At 36.3% G+C, this 26,437-nt stretch overlaps 2 protein-coding genes across 3 annotated transcripts in view; both read left to right on the forward strand.

Moving 5' to 3' along the window:
• Positions 1-795: 795 nt before the first annotated feature.
• LOC106181264 (sodium-dependent glucose transporter 1C-like) lies at positions 796-4,624 on the forward strand. The gene is made up of 4 exons (XM_013565593.2): positions 796-2,060; positions 2,277-2,411; positions 2,682-2,973; positions 3,173-4,624. The coding sequence occupies exons 2-4, from the start codon at positions 2,298-2,300 to the stop codon at positions 4,282-4,284; spliced, it is 1,518 nt and encodes a 505-aa protein (XP_013421047.2). The 5' UTR covers positions 796-2,060; positions 2,277-2,297; the 3' UTR covers positions 4,285-4,624.
• Positions 4,625-5,591: 967 nt separating this feature from the next.
• Positions 5,592-26,437, forward strand: part of LOC106159232 (proton channel OtopLc) — a 32,294-nt gene continuing 11,448 nt past the window's right edge. The window contains exons 1-4 of one of the 2 annotated variants that reach the window (XM_087008550.1): positions 5,592-6,033; positions 9,590-9,798; positions 15,175-15,337; positions 23,570-23,684. In XM_087008550.1, the coding sequence (XP_086864676.1) occupies positions 5,699-6,033; positions 9,590-9,798; positions 15,175-15,337; positions 23,570-23,684 (822 nt within the window). In that variant the 5' untranslated portion in view covers positions 5,592-5,698. The remainder of the gene's footprint in view (positions 6,034-9,589; positions 9,799-15,174; positions 15,338-23,569; positions 23,685-26,437) is intronic. The other variant, XM_013535446.2, reaches the window with a different exon arrangement.

Genomic DNA, 26,437 nt, shown 5'->3' on the forward strand with positions numbered 1-26,437 from the left:
AAGACGGCCTAAATCCGCCCCTGACTGCAGCTCTTGGCTTCTCGGTCTTCTCAACTAAAACAATATACGTATTGAGGCATGATCTACATGTATTTGGCTTTTACTATACATGTTTGAGACTAGATTCATTGCCGTTCAAATATATTTTCAGACCTGTTACAGGAAGGAAGCAAATTTGAAATGGGAAGGCAGCTATTTTGAAAAATGAAAAAAAGGGAGAATTCCCCTGTCCTCCCTCTCTCCAGCTGTCTGTCCCAACGACAGTTGAAAGGGTGGGGGGTAACAACGCCTATGTACGTGTATGTACATGTATTACTGATCTTGAAATGTGATATATTGTTTCTAACGTCGCGTAAATTTTCACAACTCGAGAGAATGAATATTGGTGAGTACAAGGATTTTTACTGGCGTAAGTAAAAAAAAATTCATTTGATCTTTTTGAGACAAAACCCCTCGGCAATTCCTCTACAATACTGTGTGGATGTTGACAGAGCTGTGTGGTACTGTGTGGTAAAATGCTACCACTGGAGTCGGAAATGCTCTGTCAGGGTTTGACCCAAATATTCCCGGCAGGGATGACTGAGATGCAAAGTGAACGGAGCTGTTTTAAAATGAGAGTAAGCTACGAATATTTACTATTAAAATTTGAATTTGTTGGAATTCTCGACATTAGTCGCCGTGTAATGATAATCTCTTTCATTAATGCTTATATTGTTTTGATACCTCAGGACAATGTACGCAGGTAAAATGTACGCGTTTTATTTGCAGATTTCTCAAAGTCATAGTTTTATACCCTTATTCAGACTTTCAAAACTGTAAGTCCCTTAAATCAGAGAACCTGATGCTGATACATGTATTTTATTTTTAAATGAACAGGAGGACATAGCTGTTTTATTATTATATGATTGGTCCCTCATTAAGAACTAAATTATTTAATCAGATATAGTATTTAAAAAATGAACCCAAGTTTAGGCACGAATCGAGCAATGCTTTGTGAATGGGAGAAAATTGCTTTTTTCAAGGAAGATTCGATCGTGCGTGAAGATCCAGGATAATATAATAGGATAATAACAATATATATGCACATAACGGCAACCTAAGCTAAGTGTGACAAAACCAGAAATTTACAGTTTGGCGTTTTATCCTCAGGGTAAGGGGGAGGGGAATCTAATGAATAGTTTTCCTTATAGGTATGGTTCAGGGGGTATGAAGTTAGAAGTGGGAAAGTATGCTTAATACAGTGTAGTTGCATGGTTTATAAGGTCTGCAGATAAAGTAGCCTTGAAATATCAAGCAACAGACGGTATCCTCTCATTTCAATCCAAATTGTAATACTATGTTATCTAAGGGGTCGGGAACACATGGATTAAAGTATTCAGTTTTCGGACCTAATCTCACGACCTGTGACAGTTAGCACAAAAGGTCAACCTGGCAACCCCAGAACGTCTAGATATGTTGTGGAAAAGGTGGCTGTGATATCAGAATTTAAAAACCAGCAAGGAGCAGCGGCGTGCACCATTTAGAAAATCTGTCTCGAGCATCTCTATGCAGTTAACATATAAGTTAAAAAATAAGGTCTTGACGTTTATTTTGGACTATCGGCTTACATGAAAAGCACATGTAACTTATTGATACCAGCTTGCTGACAGGAAGGAGAAAATTAAATGCGACTAAGATCTGGAACAAAAAAGCCAGGCTGTTACTTGCAGATCCCTGGGTTTGGAGACTACTGGTTCTAAAAAAGGGTCATTCGTCGACAGATATTTTAGTAGTGAAAGGGTCTCACTCACGCAAATCTAGCTAGAAATATGTGGACAAACTACTGGCGATAGCAGTGAAAGGCAGATAGACTTAAAGGCTGATAGGACAGACGGGGCCAAGGAGAAGTGGGGCACTCTTGACTTTTGCAGGCTGCCGAGTGCCGCCACAAGAGCATCAATTGCAAGTTCTTGGGGAGACGGACGTGAAAATATTCAGGCGATAACTAGGTCGTACGAACGCAATAAGGAGTATTCATAAGGATAGAGCCATTATTTTTAAAGAGCAAGTATTGCATACAAGTATCAACCTTAATTTGTTATCGAATTCCTGTGTCCTTGAAACATCGTTTGGTTGTTTTTTAACACAAAGCAGAAATAATTGTCTCATTTCTCGAAACTTCAGAGTATTAAAAGGAAGTTTATAACACAATAGTAGAAATGCAATTAAGACGATTGAGATCTTTAAGTTAAATCCCTAGTTAGGCTGTTCCTTATACACTGTGGTATTATTTACAGCATTTACTATAGTATTCCACGATGACAAACACAACGAAAAGCAAAATTAGACCACAAAAGGAAACTGAGGAAAAACATGGACTACCCTACAAGATTGCAAAAACAGTATACATGGATTCCTCCTGGATCTGTATGGTAGGTTCTTATCTGAAATTGAAATTCCACAGCTGGTTTAACCAACATCTGCTAATATTACGTGAGATGTGCTTCTGTAACATTTATTTTTATAGATATGTATAATTTAGGTTTTTAATTGTGTAAAAAACTGAATAACTGGATTTTTCATAAACACTATTTTAACAAATATGACGTAAAACAAATCTCGCCATTTGAAATGTCGACCCGAATAAATAATTAAGCTTTAATGTCCAAGCAGTGAATTGTCGTTGCTTTGTTTTTCATAAGGGTATGTTCTTGGAACTATCGGGACCCACGCTGCAGGACCTCAAGTATCGAGTTAGCGCCAACTATGAAGAAGTTTCACGTGCTCTTATAGGACGAAGTATAGGTTATTTCATTGGGGCGTTTTTTGGTGGCTACCTCTGTGACCGCTTCAAACGCTATGTGGATCTCCTCACGGCGTTGGCTTTGCTGGTTGGAACCGTGGGAACGTTTCTAGCGCCCTACAGTAGCAGTGTGGAACTCCTTCTGGCCATGTTCGCACTCCAGGGTCTCGCAGAGGGAACTCTCGCCATAAGTAAGTCACGTGACGAGGCCTGGACAAAAACTTTACAAACAGGACAGAGTTCATATTTGAATTATTTAAAATAAATTGTTCACGAGACTGAGTCGTTCTGACGTAGTTTACAAGTAGCATTTGGAGAAAAAGAATTCTTTGCTTACTATGAGACAAATGATTTGAAATTTTCTACTTTGATGAAATTTTAATTTTTCAGTTGGAAATGCCATGTTCATCCGGGTATGGCGAGAAAAGGCATCAGCGCCAATACACTCTTTACATTTCTCCTATGGTGTTGGTGCCTTCTTCGCCCCAATAATCGCACGCCAGTTTCTTGCGCCATCCATCGACGTAACAATTATGCAGAATGCTGACAATGACACGTGCTTGAAGTGCACGAACACGGACGGGCTGCTTCCAACTACAGGAGATATAAATGAGACATTGTTGGCATCATATAGGAATAATTCAACAAATATCACCACTACGGTGACGGCATTCGAGTTGTCGAAGATCGAGTATTCCTATATCATCGTGGCCTGCGTCTCCATCGCCATGCTACTGGTGGCACTGGCGTTCCAGTTCCATGCTTCGTGCGTCGGTCCTAAACCTCAAAGCGAGAAAATCAGTTTTATTGATATATTTTCTCCTGGATCTTGCGCACAGGGAGATAAAGCCTTCGGCTTGGCCGTCTTGGTTCTGATCTTCCTGTTCTATTTCTTTCTTGTCGGTTGTGATCACACAGCCAGTAAACTTTTGTACAGCTATTCTCGTGACACGCCCAATCAGTTCAGCGTCGGGGATGCCACCCTGCTGAACTCTGTCTACTGGGGCTCGTACTCTATAGGGAGAGGATTACCCATATTCTTCGTGGAATGGATCCCAGTTACATACCTCATCATCGGAGAACTGATTGGCAATTTGGCTGCTATAGTCGTCTTATCTATCTTCGCTGCCAGCAACCCCATGGTGCTGTGGGTGTGTGCCTCGGCGTACGGTGCCTTCATGGGGCCAATCTTCGCGTCCATCGTTACCTGGAGTGGGCACTACGTCGAAGTCACTGGAATGGTAATGGCGGTCATCTACGTCGGATCAGCGACAGGTGCGTTCGCTGTCCAGTGGGTAGCGGGTTACTTCTTTGAGTACACGGGGCCACACACTCTGATGTATGTGTTATTGGTGTGCAGTGTGGCCTACGCTGGTGTGTTTGTATGTCTTCAGATTATGGCATCCAGACACGGTGACATTCTGTCCAGAACTGCAAATGAATCGGCCGACGATGGCGATATTGAGCTGAAAGAAAAGCAGCCTCTGGGAGAGAACCTGTAGGTTTGCTTCCCTTTGTTTTAACTGAGAACGGTGGATACTACTTTTATGAAAACATTGGACGTCCATGTAGATTCTACCCAACTGGACGAAGGGAACCGCTTGACTGTTGAGGTGCTCATATTACAAGCACATTTTTCTAAATATAAAATATGATTTTTACACTTACTTCTTATTAGGAAAATGAATACGTTTGCCTCGAATGTTGACTGTAATTTTCAATATATTTTGGAATAAGAAAAATTTTGAAGAAGGATAATTTGTAAAAGGTTGCAGATCATTGTTGAAATGTTCAGATGTATATTTTGTGACACGGAGCTGTACATCATGAATAGAGGTAATTAGCTTACCATACGCTAATTTACTCAGTTACTCATACTCTCTATTTTTTTTTTAGCAAGGATAAACTGTATTTACATAAATACATTTCATGTAGCCCTATAATTGATTACAAACCCGGTTATCGCAGAATTTGAAACTCAGAAAAATTAATAGTCATAGTTTTAATGTGTTTTCCTTGAAACGTGTCAAACACATAGAAAAATATATTTAGCGAAGAGAAAATTCGTTCATATTATAAACAATTGATAGCCTGGATCCTCTTTTGCATGCTTAATAGTTTGAATGGAAATTTGTGATCGTAGGCTGGAGGCAGAGAGCACTGAAATGGGGTCTTTAAAGACATTATTTTATTTTGATTTAAAAAAAAAATAAAATCTTCAATATTCAAATCGGCTATATTTATACCGCTCATTAAACCGTTGAACTGCCAATAACAATTTGTATGAAAATAACTTTAAGACGAATATTTACCACAATGAGCATAAAAATGCATGTTGGGCCCCATCTAATTTTAAATCCCAATAAATAAAAATGAAAATTATTAGCAAAAGTTTATAATCTAAGGGTTGAATTTTAAAAAAATCACAAAAACGTAATGCTACTGCCTTTAATGCATTACTGCATATTAGAGGGACGATCACACACGAACCGTGTCCTTTTGCATTGGAAATTATGACTTTGTGTTACTTTCTTTTTAGATGAAATTCGACATCCCTGCATGTAAATATTGCATATAGGTTATATATAACATGCTTCAAAATCAGAAGACAGGTAATTAATACACACAAAATAACACATTTTCTAAAGTTTTCAACTACTGGAAAACTAAATAACCCCACCATAATTGTATGATGCTTAGCATAAAATGCTTTAGGTGCGCATTAGTTCGGTTGTGCTTTCAAAGAAACACATTGCAGTTTGCTATGCACAAAGAAGTCGCGGTCACGGAGCGTCTTGAAGCGCACCTGTCGGTCTCTTTTGTTGTCGGCCACATGACACAAACAACATTGACGATGATGGCGTTACGCGTTGATGCACCAGCTCCAGAGTTCAGATAACGACACATTAAATTAAAATGGATGACACCACTTATAATTTACAAGATGGATACGGTTCGTCGGACGGCGAGACTACTTCGAATTCATTTTTAGCGGATGAGCGAGGTCCTGGAGATCGCGTCGAAGCCAGTGAGTCCACCGGCAGTGCAGGCAGCGGTGGCGACTCGGAGCAAGAAATCGAAATGATTCTCAGACCTCGGAACGTGCGGGCTCGCTCCAAAGAAAGACACATGTTTGATGACGATGACGATAGTTCTACAGACTCGGAAGAAGAGGAAGAAAACAGGCGAGCGATGAGGGAGCAAGATTCGGACAGTAGCAGCTCGAGCACAGAGTCAGAGAACACACAAATGTAGGTATCGTTTTGAAACTCATTGAAGTGCGTGTGTTTCCTTAATCGATTTCGTTTGTGGAATTCAATATGAGTTAAAAGCCCACTCGAAAAGAAAATCAATGTTTTCTTGTTCTCTAACTTGGGAAAATAAGTTTATGCCTAAATTGCCAATAAATGTGATTGTAATTACATTTGAACAATATGAGCAACCGCTGGTATTATTATTTGTATTGTGGAATCAGTCAAATGCTTATTAAACCCTCAGTTGTGTCAGCCTCAAATAGGATTCTTTGTTTTCAAGCATGGGCATTTTGCCAGACTAATACATAATGAAGTACTAACTAAATTAATTTAATAAAAGTTTGTATTTGTATTCTAGCAAAAGTAGGATATATATATTGTCAGTGGGATGATTGAAGCACCTTATTCCAACTTGCTACATGTTTGTGCCCCCCCCCCCCCTCCTCTGGCTTAGCTACTTGATTTGATACAGTTAATTTGTCCTTTTTTTATTGTGGAAGGCCCACTTTAGATGGTACCATCAGATTACGATTAATGCATGTATTAGCACCATGTTGGTTTGTTTGCCCATTTGAATATTTGCACAATTTTGATAAAGTTTTCTTCAAGTGTTCTATAACAAAGAACAATTCAGTTTACTGTAATATGGAAATTTGAGGTCAGATACAGATTTTCATAATTTGATCAAAAGAAGTGATTTTCTGTTACTAGTCTAGTACTTCCCTGTAACAGGTATTTAAAGATGTTAATTGAATTTATGTAACTGTATAATACCAGTATTTACCTTGTCACCGTAATGTCTTTAAGTAATATTTTTGATTGTCCATCACCCTTTATCTCCATAAAGCTGATCAGGTTCAGTGGTCACAGAAGTCATTGATCTGACACTTTAAAGTGATGTATATTTGAACAGGTTCAGCCAGTCTGACAGAGTCTGATACACAACAAGCCTTTCATGTCTTCTGACCAAAGTCTGGGCTTTGAAATTGTGTACAGAATGATAACTTAACTCATGAGAAGTACTTTTCTTTATTTCTACTCCACTCAGTATTTGTCCCCCTTGTATCGCAGTGTTTGATCAGTTTGATTTGATTACTTCAAATCGATTTGAATTTAGAGTACAAGTGAAATTGTGATAACTTAACATTTGAAGGTTGGCTCTAAAACTGGAGCACTTGATGAGTCTGTCTATAATTGAGATTTGAATACCACTCAGAAACTTCATAAGAAGCCATATATCACTACAACACCAGGTTAAATACATGGATGTTATAAAGCATTTTTTTTCTTTGAAGGTAGATGTTTTTTATGAATCCATAATTGTATGTTATTGACTTTCAGGGTAATGGCTTTTTTGTGACTGAATAAAGGTAATGCACTTTGTTGACCTACAGACTCAGACAGATATAGGAAACCCCATACCCTAAAACTTCTTAATTATCTCATTTTCTCACATAGTGGCTGGGTTGAAGTGACTGAGTTTATGGCGTAATGGTAGACTTACAGGGAAAAGAAACACCATGGCTGCCAAGTATTGAATACTGAGCACTGACCTAGAGGATGGCGTTTTTGTGTGCCAATAAAGAAATATTTAACTAGAAAACAAACTGTCCTGTTAATATTTTAAGTAATAAGATAAATTTCACTATTGACTGTAGAATACCTGTAAAAGTCTAAAAGAACAGATTTTCAGAATTTCTATCACTTACAATTGATAGTTGTTATTATTATTATTTTATATATATATATATATTTTGCATTGCCAGGTTGTGTTATATAAATTATGAAGTCTGTAATCATGTAAGCCACCATATTATCAGATATCATCACGGAAGGAAATGTTTGTGATGGTTTGTGGTTAATAAGTCATTTTCATTTTTTAGAAGTACCTGTCATTCAAGTTTTTAATGGGAACATATAAACACCAAATGTACAGTATTTATTGGCATATATTACCTGGCCATGCATTTTGTAAATAGGCCTCAGTTTTATCACTGGGGTGTGTGTAATATCCCCAAAACACTGGTATGTAAGGCTATGGCAAGTTAACCAACTGATATATGGGATAGGCCACTGTCAATCCACACAGTAGTATAGCCACATAATAACTGCTTGATTCATAAATTCTAACATTGCATAATATGCTGCAAGTAAGGTGTAAGTGTGGAAACTTGGGCTCATTTAACTGTCAGGATCAGCCTAATTCCAGATGATTTGTGGCCCACTTTCCTTTTACCTGGCCAATTTTCATTATCAGAACCATATGGCACACAGGGCTGGGCTATGTGAAGAAGACCCTATATCTGGGCCTTGTAAACTTAATTTATAGAGCACAGACAGAGACCGCCAGTACTTGCACTGCCTGTGAATGTTAAAAAATGATGTTATACACTTTGATGTACTCATGTCAGTGAATTTATATTTGGAATACATTGCTATGGCTTATTAATAAAATATTGTTAAGTGTTTTCAATTTTTATTTCCAAATCATGAATGTATTTACAATTTGCAAGCCCTCGCTGGTTTATTCACCAGTTTTGAAAATTGGGACTTGCAATGGCAGAGAATTTGATTTAAGAGAGGCTCCATTGAACCTCTGTCAGTGAATTGTATGGGGTTCAGGAGAGTAGTCATTTCATAAATTAGACCCAATACTGCTCCAAAGTGTTCCTTGTGTGAGCAGACTATTAGTAGTTGTAGAAATATCTACAAGCTACAGGGTTGCAACAACTGCTTTCTGTTTTTAGTGCTCTGCCCTTTTACAAATTGCAGTGCACATTTGCCACTATATTTTTTAGCAAATTAAAATCAATTGCCTATCCTCTTCACTCTATTTCATAGTTGGCATGTTATGTCATAATGAATTGTATTTTATGAAGTGACCTGCCCTTTTGAGATGACGGTGCTTGTTGGAGTTTAACACACTTATTTTACGATGCAGCACAGTAGCAAATATTATGAAAATGTATAACGTAAATGATGGCACATGCAAGACACAGGACTTTGAGTGTTGGCCTGTGGTAGCATAACTGCAGGCTAGTACCTGATGATCCCTTTCCTGCTAATTAAAAAATTGCATGCATGCCAAATTGCAAAAGTATAGGGCAATTGCCAGCGATATCATTGCAGACAAAACTTGAGGTATTGTATGGAAAAAGCAGATGAAATCTTGCACTTATGGATTAGTTTTTTTTTTTGTATTGTAGATATTGTATCTAACGCAAAGGTATTTGTTCAGGTGTGAAATATAATATATATGTACTTGTAGAGAGAGGTGACGATACAAAGACAAATTCATAAAAATGTGATTAGGAATTCTGTTGACAATTATTTTGATTTCCTTCTCTTCATTCCAAATACATATTTCGTATTATAGTTTTGTGTAATTGGATATGAAATGAATATTTGTAAACTTCATTACATCCATGCTCATTTCGTAGAATTCATTAGGTCCAAGCTATTCATAATTTAAGTTTACTATTAACTGTGGTTCAGGAATGCCATTTATATACTGACATGCATTTATTTATTTTTGTTTGTTTCAATCTTTCAGATGGGTACCAGCTAGGAACAGTACTACTCTGAAAGTCTCACGCTCAAAAGACCAAATATGGCTGCCAAGCAGCGTTTCCAATACCAGCATGCCCTCCTTGCCTAATGGCGGCACATCAGTCCGTAACAGTATGGTCAGTCAGAGCACCACAGGAAGGGTGGAAACGTCGCTTGTCATTGATCCTGAACCCTGTGGCAATGGAGATTCAGGTAAAATGGCATATGTATAGCATTTGGAATGCATTTGTCGTAACCTTAATAAAATGTAATTTACAGTTTTCTTCAGTTAAGGAGTCAGGTGGACACATATTACAGATCTGTGGTCACTAAATGGAATAATTTGGTAAGAAAGAGATTGTCGTTTATATGGCATTAAGCTCCCTTTTTAATATAATGGATTTCTGGCTCTGGTTTCTCATAGATTCTTTGTGGTGTGGAATTTTTTGGAAAAAGAAAGCCAGGTATAATTTTGTTTTTCTCGAAAAATTTCGTAAAGGAATGACATTTTGTTTTTGTGAACTCTTAACAGAGTCATTATTTTTCACATACATGGCAACATCTAACTCAATGTGCATACATGCTCCAAGTTAATTTGGATTTCAGCTGAAAATTGATGATTTTCCCTGAAAAAAAATAGATAATAGATAAACTATGGACTGGATTATCATTACTCAGTCTAAATGCCATGTTTTTTGGTGACATGTAACTAACTGTGATGCATCATTATACATGTGTAAAGTAGACAGTAGAACATTAGGCAGTCTGTAACATGGGTGTCGACATGGATTTCCCATCATGATATGACACAGGGGCATGTGATAGGTTTTGTGTCTTGTTTCCCTACTGGTTTAGAGCATTTTTGATTTTAATTGAAAATTTCCTAATTTATATATATACTGTATGCTGTGGTGGTGTGAACAATCTTGACTTAAATGACATGATGTTAGTTTTGTTGGAAGGTAAGAAAGAGGGAGTGATTGAGGAGGGGGTGGGGTGAGTGGAGGATGGCACAGGCTATGAAAATGGCACCTTTTAATTTGCATGCCTTTGGGCTGAAACACTTCTGATAGAGGATAGAGATAAAGTCAAAACTTTCTACCAAATCCAAAAGCAAAATTGGATTAAGAATCTCTTGTCTTTTTGTAGATAGCTTTTAGAGTTGCTGTTTTATTACCATGACAGATAAATACTACGTAGAAATTTGCAGACATTGGCATTGAGGCTTTGGGCTGATCCATGATGTTGAGAACCAACTCAGACTTTACATATTCAGTCAAGGTGGGCAAGTCATGGCTTTATCATAGACTTAACCTTAAAAAAAAAAAAACATCTAGTGAAAATTTCTTGATGTTTAAAGTGGATTGGATTGATTATGTTTGGATTGATTATGTTGTTATGTTTGGAAATTTAGGAAAGTAAGGTGATGGGAATATCCACAGTTTTACTGCTGTTCCTCTGTCTGTTTTGTGATTTTCTTTCTGAACTCTCAAAAATGGATTCTTTAGTACTTGATTAAGTGCACTAAGAAAGCCCAAACATTGATTGTTGCATGTCCATATATATATCTCATTTTCATGTCTAAGAGCTTTTAGTCTTATTAGAAAAATGCTAAAAAATATTAATAGCAAGATCTTTAATGGAAAGAAAATGACAACAACCTTTTTGATATCACTAAGCATTTTTGTGGTATCTGTTTATTCCAAATGCATTGTCAACTAAGCATTTCTTTATTTTTTTTTGTTTCTGCTCGTGATTAGCTTAGGAATTTTTCATAAGGTAATGGATAAGACTTTTTACAAAATGGACACTCCTAGACAAGCATTTGTTTTAGCTTAATAACTTTTTAATATATCAGTTAATAATGGATAAAAGTATAAGAAATATGTTTTTTAAAACTTAAGTACACTCATGAAAATTTTGCAAACAGTTTATAAGATAACATGACTGTGGGTGGATTTCCATTCTGAAGTTATTCCACCCTTCTTTTCCTCTTTGTGTATACACTCAAGGTTTCTAGAAAGACTAATCTGCCAGTTAATGTAGAATATAATACCCATTTATCTTATTAATCTTATGACTCTTGGACTAATCAAAGCAGCAGTAATGGGCATCAAAAAGTGATGATCTTTTATCCATAAATTGGTCATGCATATGGCATAAGAGCAGTGATAATAGAAGAGGAAGAAGGAAGTATATTAAATGTATTTTATGTATGGAATTTGAGCTTAGTTGGAACAACTTTTCAAATTATCTGTAATTGAATGCAGATATTGCCACTTTTGTATTAGCTTAACTACTCATTATGGAATTCTAAGGTTAATGAACGGATAATTTTTTGGGCCAATGTAAATAATTTTTTATATTTGTACAACTTTGGGGTTCCATAATTTGCTAATTATGCAAGCAGAAAAGCTATAACAATCACCTTTTTATAGTACTTTAGATGAGATGGCAATGTAAACAGTAAGAACAATAAAAATGATTTTTTTAACTAAGAGCAACAAAAAATAGATCAAAAATATGCAATTTGCCGGATGATGCTCCTTTCTTTAAATGCTCTATGATAATAAGGAATAATTTTTTTGAATCACTCAATACTCTGTGGGAAAAAACATTGTAAATGTCCACCTGTCCAGGCATGCCTTGATCCTTGACACTGGTCAATAAATTGTCCAGAGAACCAATGGACTCTTTGTCCACCTGGTGGTCACCATGTGTGGCTGATTATGACCATCTGTCAGCATTTTCTTTAGCCATGCTCACGCCAGCTTGTGACAGTAGTGTAAGAATTGATATCAATAATACTAATTGTTATACTAATATAGGTTATAGAGGCTGATTGTGAGTGGCTTTGTTGTAGAAAGATCAAGTGAAGGTATAGCTGAACTTTTATGTTTAATGTGAAGAAATTAAATGGTATATATATATATATATATATATATATATATATATATATATATATATATATATATATATATATATATATATATATATATATATATATACTTGTAATAGGATTATCCTAATCAATCTAATTCTTTTTTTTTTTGCTAATGATTTTTATACAGTTTTAGTAAACTGGAGCCCCGTGTTACTATGATGCCTTTGATAGACCTTTAAAATGTACTCAGACAGGTGACATTTTTTTTTCAAATTGTAATTCTCCCTGTGACTCCAGGGCCAGAAAAAAGGGAGACATCTTACAGTCAGAGCATCCTGCAGCAGTGAGAGTTGTTGTAGGTGCCTGGTATGTAAAGGTTATGTTAGGACAAAGAGTTCCATCATGCCTTATGAGCTTGTCAAACCTGGCAGAATTGTTCATGTAAAGAACAGTCTTTCCATGAGTGCTATAAAAATGCCAACAAAAGTTGCCCAATGAGGCAGAGAAACTAATATGGCATTGCTTTGTACGCCTTGACTCCAATTTCGCTCGGTCTGGCAAAGAATACATAAAGGTGCGAGGATTGTTTAGAGGAAAGAAAGGCCACTCTGTTAGTATGGCAGATAGGACACAGCCAATCCCTTCAAAAATGAATTGTTATCTTTTAAATGAATTCCATTTTTGTGTGAATAGCTCCCTATGCTGGTAATTTACCTGATATTAGACTATAAAAGGTATGAAAATAGCCCAATTGAGCTGGAGACTTGGGACATTTAAGTTAAATGGTAATCAGGTGGGAATGATACTATTAAAATGTCAAAGTAAAAGAGTATGAATGCCCTGGTCTCCTGTTTATCAGTTTACCTGTTTATAGTGGAGGCATGGAGAAACCAAACAGAGAATACCATTGATCATGAAGTACATGTAAATGAATAATAATAAGGCAAACTGGGTTTTTATGATTGTGGATATAAACCTAGTTAAATTTTTATGCAATCTTTATTTGCCTGCCATGCTGACACTGTCTCTTTAATATTCGCTTAATGCTAATGTGGTCTGGGGAAAGTATAATAATGAAATGCGTTTCCAGTCGATTTGGGTCAGCCCAACTTTGTTATGACTGCAGAGATTGCTGGCCATTTGATTACAAATAACTTACCCCAGGGAGCAAATCTAATCACATTTTTACACCATCATAGTTGTTGAGGTAACTCTTGTGCCAAACTGTTTGTGTGTATGTTTTCTTGTTTATTTGTTTGTTTGTGGTAAGCTATTAAGGGTAAGGGTAGCCCTGTATGAATTTTTATGTAAGTGGTATATGCAAATGATAAGATTTGATCATTATTATTTGCAACTTTTACCAGAGATGCAGAGAATTTCATGAATATATAGACACAATATTGCTGATACTCTGTTTCATTAAAAGAATGTTTCAGAGACCCAGGCATTGCAGAATTTTTTACATCAAAGCTTCCTCTTGAACTTGGTACAAGACCCTACTGAGAACAAATTATACTTCTCTGTTTACCTGCAGTGAAGGGAATTCACAGTTAATTTGTTTTCCTATAAAACTTTATTAATACTTCATGGACCCATATAGCTTCAGGGGGAAAACATAAGGAAAATGTGCCCCAGGAGACCCGAGTTGTTTTTTCTTGGTGCGATTTTATTGGATTTTCTGACCGGGTCACTCTGGTCATTTGGCTGTGTTCACAAAGCAAGACCAAAGAATGAAAAAAGGACTAAATTGTGTTATTTGATACCACCTCAAGACCAGCTAAATGTTATCTCACTCTTGCATGAAGGATATTACTAGTAGCCAAATGCCATGTTACTTAATTAAGTCATTCCAAATTGCTTCACTTGCATGGTGAATATAAAACATTAATGGTATCTTAAATTTAAGTCGTGATTCATATTTGACTCAGTAATAATAAATACAATTTGTGTTACATTTAAAGCTGATTTAGTTAAGTATTACTATTTTGATTTGCTATATAAAAATTATCCACAGCTGAAGGTATTTGTGTCATATAGTGTTACTAGTACTTTGGTAGCAGCAGGGTCAGTATGGATTATCCCCAGCATATTAATAATATGGGATGAAAATGCATAGTTTAGTTTTTAGTTTTTCAGTCCAAGTTAGTCCATAGTATGAACTGAGCTGACGTCTTGCTGTCCCTGCAGCACCCTGCTCTACTGATGATGCTGTCAGTTTAAGTTGTCTGTGAAATTAAGAATTATTCCTAGAGGAGTCATTGTGATTAGTATTTTAGATGAAGTACAATACTAGTAGATCCCCAACAAAATTCTCATAGTAAAGCTATAATCTTTGCATTTCAGCAACTGGAGTAGAACTGTTTGTTCCCATAAGTGTAAAAACATTTAGAATAATTTACACTACAATTAGGTCAGAATACCTGAATATGGTATATCTTTATATGCCTTATTGATTTTTGTTGTTTCATGCCATTTTTCCAAGTGTGAACAAAAAACAAAACAAAATGGAAGGTATTATGATATTTTCCAGAAAACACTGGCTGTTATCACAGTCGAAATTTAAATGCTATTTCTTTGCTCTCAGCAACTTTGAGGACAGGCAGTATATACCACACAACCCCCCCCCCCCCCCCCAAAGTCTAACCCCCTTTTCTATACACAGAAAAAATAAGACACATGAGATATTCTTCTTCTGTTACTACTAGGTATAGGTAATGGCAGTCCAGAGACCCAGAGCACAGTGGAGCACTACCCGTCCCACACAGAGATCAGGCCAGCCACCCCCGGGTCCATGGGCTCCCTGGAGTACAGAGCAGGGCTGTGCAATGGTGATGTTCAAGCACTACGCAACATGCAGGAAGCTTTCAGGTAAGATAACCTACCACAGACATGAATGGGCATTAACACAAATGAGAAGTGTGTGTGTGTGTGTGTGTGTGTGTGTGTGTGTGTGTGTTGAAAAGATCTGCAAAGGTTGGATGTTTCTCTTGTGGTATCAGAAAACTGTACAATTATCTGGCATGTTTTTGTTCTGATTCAAGTGGGAAATTTCTTTTTTTTCTTGGTGGTTTACTTTTTTTATAACCTAAAATCATGTCTGAATTATCTTTGATTACAATGCCAAAGTCTTAGTCATGAAGGTCATTTTCTTGATCTGAAACAAACATCATAACATTCTGCATAGCATTTCACCTAAGAAACAAGTTCAATCATGTCCTTTTTTCAGGTGACAAAGCATTTTTTGCAAGCTATATCTTCAAGGGGCCTGGTAATTGTTCTCTTTGATCAACTTTCTGCAATTCTTCTCTGGGTGTGCATCTAGGAATTCGCTCTGATCAAAGCTCTCATGAAATATCGCCTGGCAAATAATTGAAAACGGCCTATAGAGCACATATTTGTTCAGATGTTATTCTGAAGAAATGAGATGTATGATCTTTGCACAGCAAATTCAAACTCCCAATCCATGCCAATAAGTGTTCAAGGGAGTTGCTTTTAGGGCTCATCTTAATCAAAGGCTCCATGAATGAAGGATGCCATTTCCTTTGAACTGGTTTGAGAACTTTTTTTATTCTAAAACACTTCTCCGGATTAGATTTTATTTTAGGGGGACTGTTCAGAAGTTATTGTTGTAGCAGGATTTGTCTGTCTCAGCAGGAATTCTTGCACGATTGCCTAATTGTCTGGTATGTCCCTCGTAATTCAAAGTACTTGGGTAAAGTTGGAAAAACTTAGTGGTCCATGATGTTGTTGATTTTGCTTTGTGAAGAGGCAAGCTGGACAATTAAGATGATCACAATTTACATTGACTGCACCATAGCAAGAATCCCACTGAGATAGATCAATCCTGCTAGTATGATAACTTCTGTTCTAAACACAGTCTTAAATGGCACATGCAGAGCAGGATCTCTGTGACACTTTGTCCTTTACCAAGTTTTATATTCATGGTGATGTAATTTGTTTATCTAGTAAGACATAAAAGAACAGATAAATTTGATAAATTAAGTATCCTTTCAGTGGAGATTAAGTTGTGCTTCTTGGCAAAATAGACTGAGGTAATTCTGTACCTCCCATCTTTTTTTATCAGGTCATCTGATAATGATAAGCTCACCCTAAAAAGTTATTCTGCCCACAGACAATTTAAATTTGTTACAGCGCATTCAGAACAGTGTCCTAACAGATCCATGGATCAAATATAGTGATCAACTAAAAAAGCTTGCCGCTTAATTCCCAATTAGACACTGAATAGATTTCCTGTGGGGATTACGCAACAAGCATTTATGTGGGTTGGCCATATTTGATCCGCGTATATGTTACTTCACTGTTCTGAATGTGCTCTTGCAGTCACTGTAGTAGAACAGGGCCAACTGTGAAATTAGATGTGTTGCCTTTGGTGCACTAATCAAAATCGTACAGCTTGCTGAGTAGGTTTGCTCAGAGATAGGCATGTGCAACTCGATTGGAAATGCTACTTGTACATAGAAGTGTACTTGAAAACACTACGCGGTCCTTTAAAGTTTCATGATAATCTTTGAGGAAAATAATGGGAATGTAATTTGAGTTGTATTGCATTTTGATTTGATTACATGCAGATCCTGCCTGCAAAAAGAGGACTGTCTGTCTGGAAATTATTCTGTCTTCCTGTCCTGATGGTGTGATGTTACATAAATGACATAAGAGTACTTGATAGGATTAAAATCACATTAAGCATAGGAAAGGAATATGTGATAAGTATGCATTATAAAGGGAAATCGAGAAATAAAGTTTTAATCTGATTTTCACTTCTGCTGGCTTTTATGGAGGTCAAAAACTATTTTTTCTGCAGAATATCTGAAGTATAGTGCAAACTTTCAGGGATTTAAATATTTAATCTTGTGAATAAGAATTAATTATTTTTTATCTGTCAGTCAATCAGGTTCAATTTGTACACAGACTGGCACATGAAGTCACTTGTTACAATACTGTATCAGTGTATGTATTGGTGCAATTTAGACATATAGATCTGGCTTCCAGAACTGCGTTCTTTTTCCAATACCTTAATGCTGTGTCTAAACAGTAGAGCAGTTGTTCACAAGAGTGTGTCAACATAGAAATGGAATTTTACTATAATACAGATTACTTAACAAAGATCACATGTAACCACCTTGTGACTTCGTATTGGATTTTTACTTTCACATCAAGACTTAGTCATGGATCACTCTGTGTCATTTTAATTGGTTTTAACTGTTTTCAGTTTTTGTTTTCACTTTTCGTAGTTCATTTGTTCAATGTGTTGAAATATATCCTTTAAAAGAAATCAGTTTGTTTAGCAACTCCATAGTTCATAATGAACTTTTTGACTGAAGAAAATGAAGGAAGCTCGTGCAAGTGAAGGGCACATTTTTCTTTCACATTTGAGAAGCTTCAAAGTGCTTGAAGTTTTTACATTGATTTTTTGTGGCAGGGATCCTATTTTACTTGCGATCTAATGCTTTTACTGTTCCACCTTGGAAGAATGGCCAATGACAATTAAATGCAATTTGCCTTATGTACACACGCATTGTCCCCAGGGTCAGCCAAACATTTTCACTCAGGACTTTTCAAATAGCCCGAGAGGCCCTCCCTATGGAAACTGTACCAACATCACTGATTCTTCTTCCCACCTATTTATTATACATGTAAGGGCCTGTTTTTGAAATGTGTAAACATGCAACTGAATGATAAAAGTCAGTGAGATGTTTTCTGCCGTCTCTGGCATGTGGGCAGAAACCCCATCATCTTGAATATGTGTAAAAAGAGCTAGACCATTAGGGATTAACAGCAATTTCTGATTGATTAATCCATTGCAAATTGAAACCCACACTGCCTTTATACGGTTGGATTACAGTTCAATCTTTGGCGTGTATTTGATGGAGTAAGCTGTTGTAAATAAGGAAATGTAGAATGAAATGATGCGGCATTGATTGCTACTGTATAATATTCCATCATGAGTTTTGGAGGTCATCTAGTATTGCTTAACTAAGTGTGTTTTAGAGTGTGTTCACATTGAAACTATCATACTAGGTAGTTTGAACTAACTCAGTGGGGATTCTTGCTGAATGCAATCAGATTATCAGATTAACACATCTCTTCTTGTTTCCAATGTACTCATATAGTCACCAGCTTTTCTGTATTCTACTCAATGCCAGGAGGAGACTTGTTAATCTGATTGCATTCAGCGAGGGTCCCTGCAGAGTTAGTTCAAACTACCTTCTTCAATAGCATTCACTGTGAATGCACGCTTAGACTTACAAGGGTCCATGAAGTTAAATCTCGATGACCATTAAATTTTTGTGTCATGGAGAAGGTCATAATATTGAATCTCTCAGTTCTTCCTCTCACTTAATCCTTTTGATAACTACCTAACTATGAGAATTATATACCTGGTAAGTGCAATTTAACCAACTGATGTAAAATGCTGATCAAAAATTCTCGGGTGAAGATCAGCAACAGACAGCAGTACCTATTGAAATCAAGCCAACATCTGCACAGCACAAGTCCAATCAAAATGTTTCAGTTTTTGTACTTGTTTTTCTCCTAAAATCCAATCATTGCTGGCACTTAGTTCAGTGTGGATATTTGTTTGATTGTTCTATCAGCAATTGGATCCAATGAGATTTGGTCTCTTTGAAGTCTGCCGTGAAGACACTCAAAGTCTACTGGTATGTCACATGGTGAGATTGAGCAACGGCAAATTAGCTCTCTGCACGTTATAACACAAATTGAAGTGAACCAACAGCGACATCATTCCAGCTAGGCTTTTCACTCTCAATTTTGATTTGATTTTTTTCTGCCCTGTTTAGTTCTTATGATATTGATTGATCATTGCAGTTATTTTGGTTTATCGTGGTAACACATCATCATTGCATGACAGTGGAAAGAAAATGAGCATTTCTACAGGGCATTTATTATGATGGTTGCGTGTTTCTCATGCAATTTGTGTATGTTTTTCTTTGTTTTGTTTTCTTTTAAATGCCACTGTAATTTTCTTGGCAGAAACATTGTTTGCTTCTCCAAATGCCACTTTAATTTTCTTGATTGAAACATTGCTTGTGGCCCATAGAGGAATGCGTCTTGTGTTTTAAAATTATCTTTGAAGATAGTTTCTTCCATTTATCAAAAACATAGTATCTCAGAAGTGACTTTCAGAAATTTGTCATTAGAAAATTTCACTTCAAAGTATTTTTCATGACACAGGATTAAATTCAATACTGTTTCAAAAATATTTGAAAATGAAGTCAAATTTTATACATACTTTTTCAACAGTTAAAGATTACTATGAAATTGGTTTTTCTTTTTTTGTGTGTAATGATAAATAAGTTTTAAAAAGTATATTGCATCTTAAGAGACTAAAAATACTTTTTCTACTTATGTGGCATGCCCCTATGATGTTTCGAACCCTTCCTCAAAGGGCTTCTATCACGTATGCACTTGTGGACAATGTATTTTTTAATCAGTTACAAATGATTTTTTTCTTTTTATCAAAGATTGACTTATCTTAGTTTGCTTTTTATTTCTTCTTAAGCTGGTGCCTTCATTTTGTAAGAAGAAGGCAGATAATCTCAGGGGGTGGGGGGGGAGGGGACAGGGAGAATTCCTCACTTTAATGGAAAAATAATTTTGGCAGTAGATCTAGGAGCAAAAGATACATCAAAAAATCTGTACAGCAATACGAATTTCCATCCTTACTGTTCTTATCTAATCTTGACTTATTTGGCTTTCAGGTTACTTGAGATACATGTTGGCGCTGTTCAAATGCCACTGGGGCAGTGATAAAACGCTCGACTTTTATTTCTTAGTTTGTTTCTGGCTAGAAAGGTTAAGGCATATCTGCCGAGTGTTCAAAGAGTTATGTTCATGTTATAAGACTTTTTGGCAGTTTTTCAGAATCAGTGGTTCGTTTCTTGATGGGAAATTTAGAAAGGTAAAAATGTTAAAAAATGATATTTAGTATGCATATATAGCTATTGTCATTTTTAAGTCTTTCTTTGCCAATAAGGTTGAACCAAATTTATCACCCCCCCCCCTCCCCCCACTCCAAACCAGGTGTTGGTTTGCTCTTTTTCTATCTTTCCACAGGCTTGTATAGCATCTATTATATCTATTTTTACCCTAACACTTATTATATGATTGAACAGCATTAGCAAAGAAATTAGATTATGTAATAGCTACTTAAGATTAATTACTGGAGTAATCCCATTTCTAGACTATTTATGGGCCTTATCAACTTACTAAGGAGAAGATAAATGAAAACAGTTACAAGCTAGCTGCAGTGCTATGTCACAGAACTTAAATTGAAGAGATCGATTGTTTTCATATTCTTTACAATAAAATGGTAGTCAGTAATTGAAAACAAATAGAGAGAGTACAAGTAATGAAATTAAAAAGATCTCAAGTGAAAAAGCAGATCGAGTTGGCAACAATGTAGAGTCTACGTACGTACAATTCAATAACTCTCCTTATGATTTGGATGCAGCCAACCCAGCATCTTATCAGACACCTCTGTAAGGTTACAGACTTAGTTACCCTTGCCCATAGGGAAGGACTCAAAATAGATCAATGCAGATAGGGGATTTTTTTATTCTTTTCTGTGAGAAATTGCACCACAAATTGGTTTTGAGACATTGGTGTTGTCATGGGGCAGTTTCAGGTGGTGGAAGAAGATGTAGTTTGGCCGAAAGGAGCTACATCGTTGAGAAATCTGCCAGTGCTAATGCCGTAGGTTTATAGGTTTTGGTGATAATTACTGGGATAGATTGGGTACTGACAGTGTGCAAAAGTAGTTTGTTTATGCAGAAAGCTTATATTCTCATGGAAAACATACAAGTAGATGCATGTCTCCTTCATCCTCCTACCTGTAGTTCTCGTTAGAAATTTTTTTTCCCAATGAGGTGCATGTGTACACTTGCTGGGTTACCAACTCTTCTTTTTTCTACACTTAATATTTTGTGTCAAAATTCCATTTTAACTGAAAGAACATATTTAGCCTCCTTTTATCTTGGCAGGTTAGACCTTCATCTTATAAATGTGATTGTTCTACAGAATGTTTCTAGTTCATAAGTAAAAACTGCAAACAATATCATTTAGGCACTAGACAAGTAGCTTTACCCCATTCCCAAAGGAGCCCCTCCTAACTCACCTGGCATTTAGTTTATCATAGCAGTCAATTAACTAATAACAAGGAATTCCAGGTGAAATGGCTGGAAAGCAGAGTATTATGCAATGGCCCCCATCTCCCCAGCAAGAGCTTGGGGTACCTGTTGATTGATATGTCACTAATGGCTATTGGGAAATATAACCTTTAGTTGCTGGTCAACTCTTTGCTGGTGGATAAGGAATGCTAGAGTAGTGCGGAGTATGTAGTCCTTCGTTTTTTCACATTTTAGATGTAGTCATGGTTTTTTTAAAATTATTGTTACTTTTCTACAAAGAACTAGTTTCAGATCTGATTCCAAGTTCAAGTATATGAAGAGATTCCTACAACTGGTACTAATGGTGGGATGCCTACATGAAACACAAACACATGTAGACTACTACATATGGCACTTAATACATGGCTATACTGCACAGGTGTGATAGACAGTTAAGCTACCTGTCAGTTACCTGTGAGGGGGGAGACTGGTTATAATTAAGGCTCACCCTGACACTGGTGATCAACTGCTGCCCCCTGTTGTGGTAGTTTATTCAAAATAGGAAATACCCCATTCATGATTGTTTTGCTGTAAATTAATTAACCACTTGATGTTCACTTCAATGTTTGGGACACTTGAAGCAACTGACCGTTCCTTATTTATAGGGCTGGCAAAACCTTTAAGTTTGTGGTAGAACTGCCAGGCCACACATTTTCAATGTACTGCTTAAAAATATAATGGATCTTGCACTTTTTGAGAATTTGAATATTTTAAAATAGGGCTTCATGAATATTATTACAGACATGTATAGGGTTTAATTATCACATATGTAGTAATAATGTTTTTGTTTGAATAAAAATGCTACTCTTTTTTTCATGTTGGCAGACTTTCATAAAGCCCAGATGTGCTTTTAAAGCATCCTTTTTATACTTATTCAATTACTTAAAGCCAGGGTTTATTACTTTTCTTTTACATGTTAATGATACTTATGATCTGAACAAAACAAAAAGTTCTTTGAATATGATTTAAAATTAGAATAATTGCGTTTTTCATAAAATCATCAGAAAAATAATTACTACAGAGTTGAGTGAGTCATGTTATGTTACCAATACATAATTGAATCCTTTATGTCATTGTCATAATGCATGCCTTTCATCTTCATGAGGGCCATATTGCCGCTGGCAGGACAAAGTCGTACTATTATTTTCCCTAGGTGATTTATAAGTGTGTGTAATGGTAGGTGATGTCTCTTGTCATTTGTCTTAAGCCTAATCCAGATAGGGGAGCTGGTACAAAACAATCAGCACTTTGTAAAGTATTTACAGTCTGTCACTTCTTTCGACTATGAAAGTGTGTTGGGCTCATTAAAAAAAGCAACTCACACTTCACAGAGAGTGTTGGAAAAGTGCTGTGGTATAATAAAGTGGATGCTGGTTGTCACATGGGATAACAGCTACAGATGTGAGAGGTATTCAGAATCTCATCTGGTGTCCTTGATTAAACAGTTCTTTTTCATTATGGCTGAAGTTATGAACACGAAGGCTGTGCCATCATCTGTAATGCAACAATGTGTCATTTTGAGTTTGATGTGGTTTGCATGTCATAGTATGAAAGAAAACAGCAATGTATTGTCACATTTTTAATTGTCTTTCTGTCAGAGATGCTTTCTGGAGTGATGAGGTGATTACAGAGATGAATTGATTTGAGAGAGAGTGTGAGGAAGAGGAAGAAAGAAGTGAGACATGCATGCAAGCGAAACAAACAATAAAAATGTGTACATTTGTCATCAACATTTTGATGTTAAAATACACTTTTTACAGCTATATAAAATACTTCAAAAATCAAAAACAAAATGCGACTTAAGTTGTTCCTCACTTCTGCGGAACATATTACTGACCAATTAAAAATGATAATACTTAATTACATATTGAACTCCAATATTCAATACTTTCAGATCCAGCCTGTTCAACATCCTTAGTGGGCTGTACTCCATCTTTGTCATCATCCTTGGTGCTGTGCTGCCCATTGCTGAAATATTTGCACAGCCTGTGGCCATCAACTTCTTCGAGGTAAGGCATTTATGCTGCATTTACACTGAAGACAGGCTGACCCTGGGATGGAGGCGCTCCTGTGTGTGTGTGTGTGTGTGGGGGGGGGGGGGGGGGGGGGGGCTCTTGTGAACAGAAATCATGACGTACCCATGAGTTTATGTTCAGGTAGAGGGAACTATAAAAGTAAACCAGTTATAAAAAAATTAAGATAAATATGAGTTGAGAAACTTTCCAGGTCATGTTGATAGACACATACTGCACCTGTTATTATGTGGACAGGTGATCAGCAGATGAAAAGTTCACTTGACTTTTTTTGTTAGTTCTGTTAAGATTCAAGGGGCACAGAACTAAACAGCTACATGCATATTATCCTGGTGCAAGCCTGACATGAACTTGTATACAATTCTGAGCTTTAGGCTTTTAGATTTTCCATTAATTGGCAGTCATTTGAGCAGACGTCTTCTAGGGCAGGTATCTGCCACCAGGTGGTGCTGTAGATAAACTACCAAAAGCTTATCATTTGTTTAGATTAAAAAGAGTTTTAGAAAAGATCTGTTGATAATTAAAAAACCAGACCCCTTAATAATTGCCTCATTAATTGAAAATGTCGGTAAGGCTGTTTGCTCTAATCTTTGACACAGATTAAAAATGGAAATTGGTTTTGTGCGTGTTGTATGCATGATGTATTCAGTATTTTGTTGGGTATAGTGGGTAGTATACTCAGTCTGTAGGTAATTTCCATGATTTTTAGACTGAATTGTAAAACGTTCTTGAAAACGTGAAGTAAATCCTGAGAGAGCATATCTACGAGGTATATTCAAGAGACAAGATAAATGGATAATTACAGCACAGAATAGCAGTGAACAATTAAAGTGCATGTTTTGTTATTCAGAACTTTGATTTTTCCTTTAAAATTTATGATTGCATCTGTAACAAAACAATGTATTTGAAAATGTAACTCATCAAATACGCTTATTAAAGTATTTAAATACCGTACCTATCTAACAGTGGTATGCAGTAAGTCAAACACAGTAATCCGTCTCCCCATCAAACTCAGGTGGTGGATGTAAACACAGACAGCAGGTGGGCAGGGAGTTTTTTCAACAACAAATGTCTTATCATGGTACGTAGATAGGTAGATAGCATAGAAGGTTTAAAAACAGCATCTGATGGATGCTAGGGGCATAGTATAGGCCTCAGAAGTCATGTACTGGTTACTGAGTTGTCAAAATATTGACATAATGTTTTCAGTCGAAACTATGTAAGCAATTTAAGATTTGTTAAGTGTTTGGTTTACTTTTTATTATTGGAGTGCAAAAGAATTTCTGCTCAGTTTATTTGACACTAGGAATATTTTGGTTGTATTAGATAATTATGTTTGTTTCAGTTAGTCAAAATAGAATTAGAAACAACGCAAAAGCTACATGTGTGATTGTGTTTGTTGTAAATCATTTTGTCTAGTCGTCAGCAATAAAGTAAAAATTGGTCGAGGAAAGCACAATTTTAACTCTGGAAAAGCATAATTCTCTAACAGTAATGTGTTAATGTGCGTGGAGGTACCGATCCTGAAACAACATTTCCACCTTCTTCCTCTGCATTGCTCAGACTTGCATTCATTTTACTACTTAATTGAATTTGATCGTCCTCCCAGGTGAAATGCAACATTTTCACTGTTCTTAGAACATCATTGATTTCTGCTGTGTCTGCAAAGATAACCAACCTTCAGTCTGCCTGAATCACTGGGCCTGTTCACACCTGTTACTAACTTAGATCAACCAAACTGAATCGTTTGACAGGACTGTGGTCATATGAAATTAGGACATCTGTAATGCCCACGACTTTGAAATCTGTCATTAATCAACCTTGTGGTCTGATGATGGCCACTGCTGAGGTTCAGAAAAGTTCTGGTCTAAGTTAGTCCAGTGTGTGAACAGGTCCATTGGGAACATGTTGGACAGTGCAGATAGTTCCTGTGATATGGCAACCTTTGTATGCTGAACTATTGTCAGGTGTTGACTCATCACGAAGCTGAAACATGAGCTGCAAGACCACACTGCAGATCATATCTAGGTGATCAATTGTAACACTTATTTTGTCAGTGCTGTGAAAAAAACAGAAAAGAAGTCATCATTCTTAGTTTATCGGAATATAAAATGTTGTGGTAGAATAGTTGAGCATCAGTGACCTCTGTTATGATGATGATGTCCAGGTTTTTAAGTTACTGCTCTTCCAGCAAGAAGCAAGGCACACTGCACTGTTGTTATTTTCAATTTTTCATCAGTCAATTTCAGTTGTACCTGTTAACAGTATTGACACAATTTTAAACATGAGCTGCTACACATTGCTACACAAAAGAGATTAAACTTAGTTAAATATGGGTGAATTGACCAAGTGATATCCAGGTAGAAACCCTGTAAAATATTGTTTTCCCAATCTCCAGCTTAATAAAATCTTTAACAGATCACTTATTCTTAATAAAATGTATCAACTATGGAGCTCAATACAATGTTTTAGTACTTCTGAAAACCTGAGAAAGATCATCTTAAGTTGGGTTAATATCAGAGCATATGTTTATGTAATTAACTAAAATATGACAAAACTTGATATATGTAATATGTGAATACTAGTAAGTTGTTTTTGAAATTTGCGAAAAATTTCCATAGCTGTAACAATTGTGTAGCAGTATTGATGTATTTTCTAATTAGAAATTATGTTAGGCCAAGTCTTCTCTCTTCCTTATTTAGTACTCATTTATATTTGACTGTGTTTTC

Source organism: Lingula anatina, chromosome 3 (genome assembly GCF_051362555.1).
Source record: "Lingula anatina isolate TDL-2025a chromosome 3, LinAna3.0, whole genome shotgun sequence".
Classification (NCBI taxonomy): domain Eukaryota; kingdom Metazoa; phylum Brachiopoda; class Lingulata; order Lingulida; family Lingulidae; genus Lingula; species Lingula anatina.